Consider the following 12,503-nt stretch of genomic DNA (forward strand, 5'->3'; position numbering starts at 1 on the left):
GATTAACTATCTACATGTAGCAATTAAAACCTAACATGCCAGGATACAATATAAGAACACTTTAATAGTAACCTTTAATTATGGGAAGAGTGAGTTATAAACCCAGAAGTCACAGGAAAATTTTGATAAATTAGACTCTATGAAAATTTAAATCTGTATACAGCAAAAGAGATAGTAAAGAAACTAAAAGAGGCTGGGCACGGTGGCTCACACTTGTAATCCCAGCACTTTGGAGACTGAGGCAGGCAGATTGCTTGAGCCCAGGAGTTCCACATTAGCCTGGGCAACATGGTGAGACCTTATCTCTACAAATAAAAACAAAAATTAGCTGGGTGTGGTGGTGCACACCTGTAGTCCCAGCTACTTGGGAGGCTGAGGCAGGAGAATCGCTTGAGCTCAGGAGGTTGAGGCTGCAGTGAGTCGTGATCATGCCACTGTATTCCAGCCTGGGTGACAGAGTGACATCTTGCCTCAAAAAAAAAAAAAAAAAAAAAGAAACTAAATGGGCAAATGATATACTGCTTTTTAAAAATGTTTACAGCATATATGACAAAATATTGATATGTATTTTTTAATATATAAAGGATATCAATTGGCAGCATACATAGAGTGAAATACAAATGTTCATCTTGCTCATAAAGAAATATAAATCATAGCAACAAGATTTTTCTTGCCTATCAGATTGGGAAATATTAAAAAAAATAATGCTGGTCAGGCGCTGTGGCTCACACCTGTAATCCCAGCACTTTAGGAGGCCAAGGCGGGTGGATCATTTGAGTTCAGTTCGAGACTAGCCTGGGCAACATGGTGAAACCCCATCTGTATTAAAAATACAAAAATTAACTGGGCGTGGTGGTGCATGCCTGTAATTCTAGCTACTCAGGAGGCTGAGGCAGAAGAATCGCTTGAACCTAAGAGATAAATGTAGTGAGCCAAGATCACTCCACTGCACTCCAGCCTGGACGACAGAGTGAGACTCTGTCTCAAAAAAAAAAAAAAAAAAAGAATAATGCTATCTAATGCTGATGAGGTGGAGAGAAATGCTATTGATTTGGATGATAAATTGGTAGATTCTTTTAGGAGATGAAGTTTTCAGTATCTATTAAAATTTAAAGTGCCCATTTCCTTAGATCCAGTACATGAGAATATATTGTAAGGAGCTAATAGGACAAGTATACAAAGATAAATATATGGGGATATTTTAGATAATTATTTATAATGGCAGAAAGTTGGAAACAATCTAAATGTCTTTCAGTAGGAGATTGGTTCAATAAATTATGGTACATTTCCTTCAATGACTGTGCAGTCCTCAGAAGAGATTAGGCTGATCTTTACCAATTGACGTGAAAAGATGATGATATTAAGTGAAAAAAAAACAGGTTGCTGGCTGGGCATGGTGGCTCATGCCTATAATCCTAACACTTTTGGAGGCCAAGGTAGGAGGATCGCTTGAGCCTAGGAGTTTGAGGCTATCCTGGGTAACAAAGTGAGACCCATCTCTACAAAAAAAATCAAGAAATTATCTGGATGTGGTGGCACATGGTCCCAGCTACACTGGAGGCTGAGGCAGGAGAATCACTTGAGCCCAGGAGGTGGAGTCTCCAGTGATTCATGTTTGTGTTATTGCACTCCAGCCTGAGCAACACAGTGAGACCCTGTCTTAAAAAGAAAAGAAAGAGACCGGGCGTGGTGGCTCACGCCTGTAATCCCAGCACTTTGGGAGGCTGAGGCGGGCAGATCACCTGAGGTCAGGAGTTCGAGACCAGCCTGGCCAACGTGGTGAAACCCCGGCTCTACTAAAAATGCTGGGGTGGTGGCGGGCACCTGTAATCCCAGCTACTCGGGAGGCTGAGGTAGGAGAATTGCTTGGACCCAGGACACGGAGGTTGCAGTGAGCCAAGATCGCACCACTGCACTCCAGCCTGGGCGACAGAGTGAGACTGTCTTAAAAAAAAAAAAAGAAAGAAAAGGGAGGAAGGAAGAGAGGGAGGAAGGGAGGTTGCTGAAGGGTGTATGTGACATGATCCCATTTATGTAGATCATATTAATATTCCATATTTAAAACTATGGAAAGAGATTCACCAGAGATTACAGAGATCGTAATTTCTAGATATTAAAATTACTGGGAACCAGCTGGGCATGGTGGCTCACACCTGTAATCCCAGCACTTTGGGAGGTCGAGGCAGGTGGACCACTTGAGGTCAGGAGTTCAAGACCAGCCTGGCCAACATGGTGAAACCCGTCTGTAGTAAAAATACAAAAATGAGCTGGTTGTGGTGGTGGGCACCTGTAATCTCAGAAACTCAGGAGGCTGAGGCAGGAGAATTGCTTGAGCCCAGGAGGCAGAGGTTGCAGTGAGCCAAGATTGTGCCCCTGCACTCCAGCCTGGGCAACAGAATGGAACTCTGTCTCAAAAATATATATATATTATAGATTTATAATATATATTAGATTATACATTATAGATTTATAATATATATTAGATTATACATTATAGATTTATAATATATATTAGACTATACATTATAGATTTATTATATATATTAGATTATACATTATAGATTTATTATATATTAGATTATACACATATTATAGATTTATAATATATATTAGATTATATGTATTATAGATTTATATATTAGATTATACATATAGATTTATAATGTATATTAGATTATGTATATTATAGATTTATAATATAAGATTATGTATATTATAGATTTATAATATATATTAGATTATGTATATTATAGATTTATAATGTATATTAGATTATGTATATTATAGATTTATAATATATATTAGATTATGTATATTATAGATTTATAATATATATTAGATTATGTATATTATAGATTTATAATATATATTAGATTATGTATATTATAGATTTATAATATATATTAGATTATGTATATTAGATTTATAATATATATTAGATTATGTATATTATAGGTTTATAATATATATTAGATTATGTATATTATAGGTTTATAATATATATTAGATTATGTATATTATAGGTTTATAATATATATTAGATTATGTATATTATAGGTTTATAATATATATTAGATTATGTATATTATAGGTTTATAATATATATTAGATTATGTATATTATAGGTTTATAATATATATTAGATTATGTATATTATAGGTTTATAATATATATTAGATTATGTATATTGTAGGTTTATAATATATATATTAGATTATGTATATTATAGGTTTATAATATATATATTAGATTATATTATAGGTTTATTATATATATTAGATTATATTATATGTTTATAATATATATATTAGATTATGTATATTATATGTTTATTATATATTAGATTATGTATATTATGTTTATAATATATGTTAGATTATGTATATTATATGTTTATAATATATATGTTAGATTATGTATATATGTTTATAATATATATGTTAGATTATGTATATTATATGTTTATAATATATATGTTAGATTATGTATATTATATGTTTATAATATATATGTTAGATTATGTATATTATATGTTTATAATATATATGTTAGATTATGTATATTATATGTTTATAATATATATGTTAGATTATGTATATTATATGTTTATAATATATATGTTAGATTATGTATATTATATGTTTATAATATATATGTTAGATTATATATATTATATGTTTATAATATATATGTTAGATTATATATATTATATGTTTATTATATATGTTAGATTATATATATTATATGTTTATTATATATATTAGATTATATATATTATATGTTTATTATATATATTAGATTATATATTGTATATTTATAATATATATTAGATTATATATTGTATATTTATAATATATATATTAGATTATATATTGTATATTTATAATATATATTAGATTATATATTATATATTTATTATATATTAGATTATATATTATATATTTATAATATATATTAGATTATATATATTATATATGTATAATATAGATTAGATTATAATTATATATTTATAATATAGATTAGATTATATATTATATATTTATAATATAGATTAGATTATATATTATATATTTATAATATAGATTAGATTATATATATTATACATATATAATATAGATTAGATTATATATATTATACATATAATATATATATTAGATTATATATATTATACATATAATATATATATTAGATTATATATATTATACATATAACATATATTAGATTATATATATTATACATTTATAATATATATATTAGATTATATATATAACTGGGAACCTTTAGTTTTCTTTATATCATCTGTATTTTTTAAAAAATCATCAAAATAATTTTAAAAGAAGTGAAAATCATGTATAGTCAGAACAAACACGGCTGGGCACAGTGGCTCACACCTGTAATCCCAGCACTTTGGGAGGCCAAGGCAGATGGATCACCTGAGTTCAGGAGTTTGAGACCAGCCTGGCCAACATGGTGAAACCCTGTCTCTACTAAAAATTCAAAAATTAATTGGGCACGGTGGTGCACGCCTGAAATTCCAGCTACTTCGGAGGCTGCGGCAGGAGAATTGCTTGAACCTGGGAGGCAGTGGTTGCAGTGAGCCGAGATTGTGCCACTGCACTCCACCCTCAGCAACAGAGCAAAACTCCATCTCAAAAAAAAAAAAAAAAAACCTCATATACACACACATCCGTATTTATCTCCATTGTAGGGGAAGAAAAAGAATGGGACTATTAGCCGGGCATGGTGGCTCATGCCTGTAATCCCAGCACTTTGGGAGGCCGAGGTGGGCAGATCACCTGAGGTCGGGAGTTCGAGACCAGCCTGACCAACATGGTGAAACCTCATCTCCACTAAAAATACAAAATTAGCCAGGCGTGATGGTGCGTGCCTGTAATCCCAGCTACTCGGGAGGCTGAGGCAGGAGAATCGCTTGAACCTGGGAGGCGGAGCTGGTGGTGAGCCAAGATTCCACCATTGCACTCCAGCCTGGGCAACAGAGCAAGACTCTGTCTCCAAAAAATAAAATAAAATAAAATAAAAAGAATGGGAATATATGCTATGAATTCTTTGTGGGGTTTTTTTGGTGAATATTTATGGAGGGTTTGCTGTGTAGCAGGTGTTGCTCTAAGCAGTTTTCTTATATCAAACACACTTAATTCTCCCCAGCAACCTATGAGAGAGGTAATATTCCCATTTTACAGATGAACAACAGAGAGGTTAAGTAACTTGCCAAGGCCAAACAGCTCGTGAATAGCAAACCTGGGCTAGAACCCAGGTAATGTGGCTCCAGAACCCCTGCTTTTGGTCGTTCTGTTATTCTATGAGGTAGTCATTATGATCCCCCTCATCAGAAAGCAGAAAGCATGAGATTCAGAGGGGTGCAATTACTTGTCCAAGGTCACACAGCTCATCAGGGAAGGAGCTGGTACCCAGGCCCAGATGTGTGGGTCACACACCCAGACTCCAGGCCACCTCCCAGATCTGAGGCCGCTCCTCTGAAGTGAAGTCTGTGCCTGGGAGAAGCAGGAAGGACCACTGGACCTGCTGTCAGTGGGGCAGGCACAGGCTTTTTCCAGTCCCAGGCTGCCCCCTACTGGCAGCAGGACAAACAGCAGGTGCCTGGGCCCAGCTAGGATAGGAAGGGTGAGGATGGGCCTAAGCAGGCTGACACAGGGCTGAGTCCTCCTCTCCCCGCTCCAGTTCTCCGTGGACATTGACTCGGAGCTGGTGGAGGAGCTGCCGGCCGAAATCGAGCTGTGGCTGGTGCTGGTGGCCGTGGGTGCAGGGCTGCTGCTGCTGGGGCTGATCATCCTCCTGCTGTGGAAGGTTAGTAGCCCAGCCCACTCCTGCTCCGGGACCTCCACCAGCACACTCACCAGCCCTTCCTCCAACCCACGTCTCCCCATCCCGGTCCTCCCTTCCATCTCACCCCCACCCTTCCTCCCTGTCCTCTCCACCTTCTCCCACCAGCTTACAGGCTCACCCCTGGCCTGGGTTAGTGGGGGGAGCTGCAAGCTGGAAAGGGGGACCCAGGAGCTCTGGCTTCTGACCACACCACCAAGCTGGGACTGAGCCCCAGCCCCCAGGCTCCCCAGCCCTAAAGCCCTGGTCCACGAGTGCTGCTGGTGAGGATAGCCCAGCGCCCCCCTGATGGCCCGTCCCCACCTCCTCCCCTCCGTAGTGCGGCTTCTTCAAGCGAGCCCGCACTCGCGCCCTGTATGAAGCTAAGAGGCAGAAGGCGGAGATGAAGAGCCAGCCGTCAGAGACAGAGAGGCTGACCGACGACTACTGAGGGGGCAGCCCCCCGCCCCCGGCCCACCTGGGTAACACGGCCTCCGGGCCCCCTTCCCCGAGCCCCACAGCTGGCCGGGCCTCTGACTCTGTCCTATCTGCTCCTCTTCCCTTATAGGCCTGCTCTGACCTCATTCTGTCCCCACCACCACCTCAAAGATCAGGTCACTCTGACTGTCCCTCCAGCCCCCTGGTCTGGCTTTCATCAGCCTCCCCCTAAGCCCCTTGGTGACTTGGGACCCCATGAGGGAGGCATAAATCCTCTCTGTGATGACCTTGCTTTCTGGGGATTGGAACAAGGTCAAGGGCAAGGCCAGGCCCCATCTCTGTAAACCACAGCCATGTCCAGAATAATTCTACACTCCCATTTCCACCCCTAGGGAAGGAGGGGAGCAGTAGAGACCCTCCTGGGAACTAGCCTGTTTCCTCCTGAGCAACCCTTCCAGGATAACAAATGGACCCATTCCCAACATTGTGGTCAGGGTAGACTGCCCAGTCTTCCTGGCCATTCCATCCACTGTCTCTGCAGCTGCCCTCGGTCTCCATCTGCCTCTTCCTCTGCTCTCTGCCTTCCTCAACTCCTTCTTCCTCTGGGGCCTGGGGTGGAGAAACTCATCCTCCGTATCTCAGTGCAGAGAGATGGGATGCGTTTCGGTCAAGAGTTCTGGCTTTGAGGAGTTCTGGGTGGGAGAGGGAGAGGCCTGGCACTCCTTCCTGGTGGCTCAAACTCTGGATGCTAATGTTCTTTCTCTTCTCCCTCCAACTCCAGTGTGACTTCTTTAAGCGGACCCACTATTATCAGATCATGCCCAAGTACCATGCAGTGCGGATCCGGGAGGAGGAGCGCTACCCACCTCCAGGGAGCACCCTGCCCACCAAGAAGCACTGGGTGACCAGCTGGCAGACTCGGGACCAATACTACTGACGTCCTCCCTGATCCCACCCCCTCCTCCCCCAGTGTCCCCTTTCTTCCTATTTATCATAAGTTATGCCTCTGACAGTCCACAGGGGCCACCACCTTTGGCTAGTAGCAGCAGGCTCAGGCACATACACCTCGTCAAGAGCATGCACATGCTGTCTGGCCCTGGGGATCTTCCCACAGGAGGGCCAGCGCTGTGGACCTTACAACGCCGAGTGCACTGCGGTCCTGTGCCCTAGATGCACGTGGGGCCCACTGCTCGTGGACTGTGCTGGTGCATCACGGATGGTGCATGGGCTCGCCGTGTCTCAGCCTCTGCCAGCACCAAAACAAGCCAAAGAGCCTCCCACCAGAGCCGGGAGGAAAAGGCCCCTGCAATGTGGTGACACCTCCCCCTTTCACACTGGATCCATCTTGAGCCACAGTCGCTGGATTGACTTTGCTGTCAAAACTACTGACAGGGAGCAGCCCCCGGGCCGCTGGCTGTTGGGCCCCCAATGACACCCATGCCAGAGAGGTGGGGGTCCTGCCTAAGGTTGTCTACGGGGGCACTTGGAGGACCTGGCGTGCTCAGACCCAACAGCAAAGGAACTAGAAAGAAGGACCCAGAACGGCTTTCTTTCCTGCATCTCTGTGAAGCCTCTCTCCTTGGCCACAGACTGAACTCGCAGGGAGTGCAGCAGGAAGGAACAAAGATAGGCAAACGGCAACGTAGCCTGGGCTCACTGTGCTGGGGCACGGCGGGATCCTCCACAGAGAGGAGGGGACCAATTCTGGACAGACAGATGTTGGGAGGATACAGAGGAGATGCCACTTCTCACTCACCACTACCAGCCAGCCTCAGAAGGCCCCAGAGAGACCCTGCAAGACCACGGAGGGAGCGACACTTGAATGTAGAATAGGCAGGGGGCCCTGCCCCGCCCCATCCAGCCAGACCCCACGCTGACCATGCGTCAGGGGCCTAGTGGAGTTCTTAGCTATCCTTGGCTTTCAGAGCCAGCCTGGCTCTGCCCTCTCCCCCATGGGCTGTGTCCTAAGGCCCATTTGAGAAGCTGAGGCTAGTTCCAGAAAACCTCTCCTGACCCCTGCCAGTTGGCAGGCCCACTCCCCAGCCCCAGCCCCTTCCATGGTACTGTAGCAGGGGAATTCCCTCCCCCTCCTCGTGCCTTCTTTGTATATAGGCTTCTCACGGCGACCAATAAACAGCTCCCAGTTTGTATGCAGCTGCATCTGCTTCCACCCACTCCCCAGCCTTTACCAACCCCAGGTCAATGGATGATGATATCATCCAGCCAACACCTAGGTAGGATGAAGCCAGGTCTGGGGACTTGCGGGTTTGAGGGTAAAGATTGATGGAGGTGGCCAGGTGCAGTGGCTCACACCTGTAATCCCAGCACTTTGGGAGGCCAAGGCATACAGATCACCTGAGGTCAGGAGTTCAAGACCAGCCTGGCCAACATGGTGAAACCCTGTGTCTACTAAAAATACAAAAGTTAGCTGGGTGCAGTGGCACATGCCTATAATCCCAGCTACTTGGGAGGCTGAAGTAGGAGAATCACTTGAACCCAGGAGGCAGAGGTTGCAGTGAGCCGAGATCGTGCCATTGCACTCCAGCCTGAACGACAGAGCAAGACTCTGTCTCAAAGAAAAATAAAAAGATTGATGGAGGTGACACTGGCCCCTGCTCTTAGGAATCCTCTCATCTAAGGGTCAGTCATAGAGATCCAGAACAGAAGATGAGGGGTAAGCCTTGGGAGACATGGATGAAACCCAGAACGCCTTCTTGGAGGACAGTGTGCTGACCCTGGGGAGGGACGAGCAGGCAGAGGTGGCAGTGTGCAGGGTCGGGAAGAGGTAAAAGCTACTCAGCTGTAGGAACAGGCAGTCCTGGCAGGCTGTGGAGGGAGGCTGGGTGCAAGGGTGGAGAGAGGAGAGCCCTTAGTCGGGCTGAATTCAGGTAAGAGCCTGCTTTTCTGCCTTGGTTTCCCCACAACCACCACCAGGCGCCAATAAGAGATCAGAAGGTAAACCACTGATCCAAGGCGGCAGAGGCTGAACTGTCACAAGGTCCAGTCTCCAGGAGCTGAGAGCTCTGGTCTTTCAGAAGCTCCTTGGGAGTGTTTGAGCGCCTGGCTTACATGGCAACAGCACGTGGATCAAGCCTTCGCTTTGCTTCCTGCCATGTCCTGGGTTCCCAAAGCAGCTTCCTCCTTTGCCCTCGGTTTGTCGCCTCCACACAGGCCTGGGGAATGGAGTAAGGCTGTTCCCCCTGTGACCTGGAATGTGGCCTAGGTCCTTCCGTTAATTTTCCTTAAGGCTGTGAACTTTGGCAAGACTTCACTGGAGGCTGGAAATTGCTACCCAGAGAAGCGCAGAGGTAGAAGCCAGGTCAGATATGCTCAGAGCTCACAGACCCAGGCTGTTCTGGGAGACCCACCCGATGCCTGGGTGCCTCCCAGCCTCCTTGTGGTGGCAGCTGCCTGCCCCACCTCCCTCCACCAGCGCTCAGCTCACAACAGGGTTCTGGGCCCAATGTCCGCCCCTTTCCCCCTCCTCACTTTCTGTGCCGGGATTTGCCCCTTCCCAGGGTGACTGACAATGGAATGTCCACTTTCCCAAGGAAAACCCTAGCCCCTACCCGGAGCTGCCAAGCTCTCAGAACCCAGTGAGTGGAGACCACACTTTATTTTCTAGAATCTGGGATCCAGTTCTTTGGGCATAACATGTGTGGGTTGTCAAAGCTCGGCCCAGTCTTGTCCTTACAGCCACTTCCTGCTTAAGACGGGTGTTGACACATCCCTCTGGCCAGTTTCACAGACCCCCCAGTCTCCTGTGAGCCACTGCTTGAGGAAGACCCCCCCCACACACACACACACACTCTTGAGGATAGGTCATTTTCAGAACTAGCGTGAGCTACATATTATGAAAGAAACATAACTGGCAGAGATATAGCAATGCCCACTGTAAAAGAACCCTCTGCAATGCCAAGTTTCTTGAGCTCCTTGGAGAGTCCCCCCCACCAACCCACACTGTACATATAGTGGGAGATTTGGGAATCGGTGGGGGTGCAGTTTACCTCGGCATCACCTAACCAAACTTGACTACGATGTACCACATCACACCACTGCTGTTAGCACCCTGCAGCAGGCTCTGCAGAAAGAGTTCTTATCCAAGCACAGAGCCCACATTATGGAAGTCCAGCCTAAGGTGAGGGTCATGGGAAATCTCTTTCCCTCTCCTACACCTAGCCTTAGAGGCCACGGCCTTTTCCTTGTTACTTTAATTTTGACAATAACAGCAATAGCTACCATTTATTGCTAGGCACAGAAATAAGCCTTTTTTTTTTTTTTTTTTTTTTTTTTTTTTTTTTGAGACTGGGTCTCAGTCAGTTACCCAGATTGGAGTGCCGTGGCACAATCATGGCTCTGGCTCACTGCAGCCTTGACCTCTGGGGCTCAAGCAATCTTCCTACTTCAGCCTCCCAAGTAGCTGGGACTATAGGTACATGCCACCACACTCAGCTAATTTTATATTTTTTGTAGGGACAAGATCTTGCTATGCTGCCCAGGCTGGTCTCGAACTCCTGGGCTCAAGCAATCCTCCTACCTCAGCCTCCCAAAGTGAGGGCCAGGTTTTTTTGTACATAATATTCTATATATTATTCTGTGCACTTGAAAACTGCACTCACCAGCATCATCAATCACGTCCTAATTGCTAGCCCAGTGGATGTTTGGTGGTTCTCTGGAATATCTCTGTGGTATGCTCCTCTGCTTGCCCTGTCTTCTTTTTCACCCTGTCCTCCCTACTAGGTGCTGAGTACTGCCTGATGCTAGAGATAGGGCAGTGAATAAGACAGATACAACCCCTGCCCTGCCCTCATGGAGCTTAAAGTCTAGTGGGAAAACAGATCAGTTGGCAAACAATTTTCACTCAATTGATAAGAGCTACCATCAGCTCCTTTTAACCCCTCCTTCCTGGATTTGTCCAGGTAGCTTTCAGCCAATCCCTTTCCTCGACGAGGTACCTGTTTCACATGTCCTGATCTTTCCTTGTCCTCTCTTAAGGGGTCTTGTGGATTCCCAGTCTGGATGACAGTGACCCAGACTGCGAATATTTGCTAAGACCAGGAGATCTAAGGAGCCCTTGAAGGGAGCCTATAACCCAGCTTGGTAGGATCAAGGAAGGCTTCCAGGAGGAAGGGATGACTAAGCAGCTGAGACCTGAAGAATGGGCAGGTGAAGCTGGGAAGAAAAGAATGATCCAGACAGAAGAGATGCATTTGCAGTGGCTTAGAGATTAGAGGCTGGTTCAAGGCAGCAGACAGGTATGGCTGGGAGCTGCATGGGGGAATGTAGAGAGAGGAGTCTGGAGAATTAAGCAAAAGTCGATTGTGTGACAACTGGAAAGGCTCCAGTAAGAAGAAGAGAGCCATTGATGGCCTAGCACAGTGCCTCATACCTGTAATCCCTGCACTTTGGGAGGTTGAGGCCAGCAGATCACTTGAGGTCAGGAATTCAAGACCAGCCTGGCCAACATGGTGAAACCCTGTCTCTACTAAAATTACAAAAATTAGCCAGGCATGGTAGTACATGCCTGTTATCCCAGCTACTTGGAAGGCTGAGACAGGAGAATCGCTTGAACCTGGGAGGAGAAGTTTGCAGTGAGCCAAGGTTGTGCCACTGCACTCCAGCTTGGACGACAGAGGGAGACTCAATCTCAAAAAAAAAAAAAAAAAAAATAGCCCATTGAAAGGCTGTGAGCAAGGAAGTAATAAGGTCAGATTTGCAGTTGAGAATGATCCCTGAGTCTCGGTTTTCTTATCTATGAAATGAGGCTAAGAATAATAAAATAGAGAATTAAATGAGATAATGCCTGTAAACAGTGCCTGGCATATAGCTTATTATTCATCCAGCTAAGAGGCCCTTCCATTTGTGAAGCTTTGCTCTGTGAGGTCTGTATTACAATCACATTCAGTTATAGCTAATTATTTACTTATGTAGCTATCTCTGAAACTTAGAAATGAAATCATCGAGGAAAAAGGCCATTTCTTGATCCTGTCTGTGTTTCCTGTTCCCAGCATAAAGCCTAACACGTATTAGGCTAATGTCACCGAGCAAAGAAAGCATCAAAGTGGCGGGTCGGGCCCTAAGCCCACGATGGGAGATACCACATTCGGCCACAAGAGGGCGCGTCACATTTTCTCCAAGAGAAGCGGGGCCGCTGATGAAGGACTGGCTCCGGGCTTCCCAGAGACACTTCACCTCCTGGGATCTTGCTCTAAGGAAGCCCGGTG

General features: G+C 44.6%; 1 protein-coding gene across 3 annotated transcripts in view; it reads left to right on the top strand.

Moving 5' to 3' along the window:
• Positions 1–8,429, top strand: part of ITGA3 (integrin subunit alpha 3) — a 35,659-nt gene extending 27,230 nt beyond the window's left edge. The window contains exons 24-26 of one of the 3 annotated variants that reach the window (XM_016932491.4): positions 5,701–5,826; positions 6,182–6,323; positions 7,061–8,429. In XM_016932491.4, the coding sequence (XP_016787980.3) occupies positions 5,701–5,826; positions 6,182–6,292 (237 nt within the window). In that variant the 3' untranslated portion in view covers positions 6,293–6,323; positions 7,061–8,429. Of the gene's footprint in view, positions 1–4,708; positions 5,015–5,700; positions 5,827–6,181; positions 6,324–7,060 lie in introns of those variants that run through there. The other 2 variants (XM_016932490.4, XM_054671149.2) reach the window with 2 other exon arrangements.
• The last annotated feature ends 4,074 nt before the right edge of the window (positions 8,430–12,503 follow it).

Source organism: Pan troglodytes, chromosome 19 (assembly GCF_028858775.2).
Source record: "Pan troglodytes isolate AG18354 chromosome 19, NHGRI_mPanTro3-v2.0_pri, whole genome shotgun sequence".
NCBI classification, from domain to species: Eukaryota; Metazoa; Chordata; class Mammalia; order Primates; family Hominidae; genus Pan; species Pan troglodytes.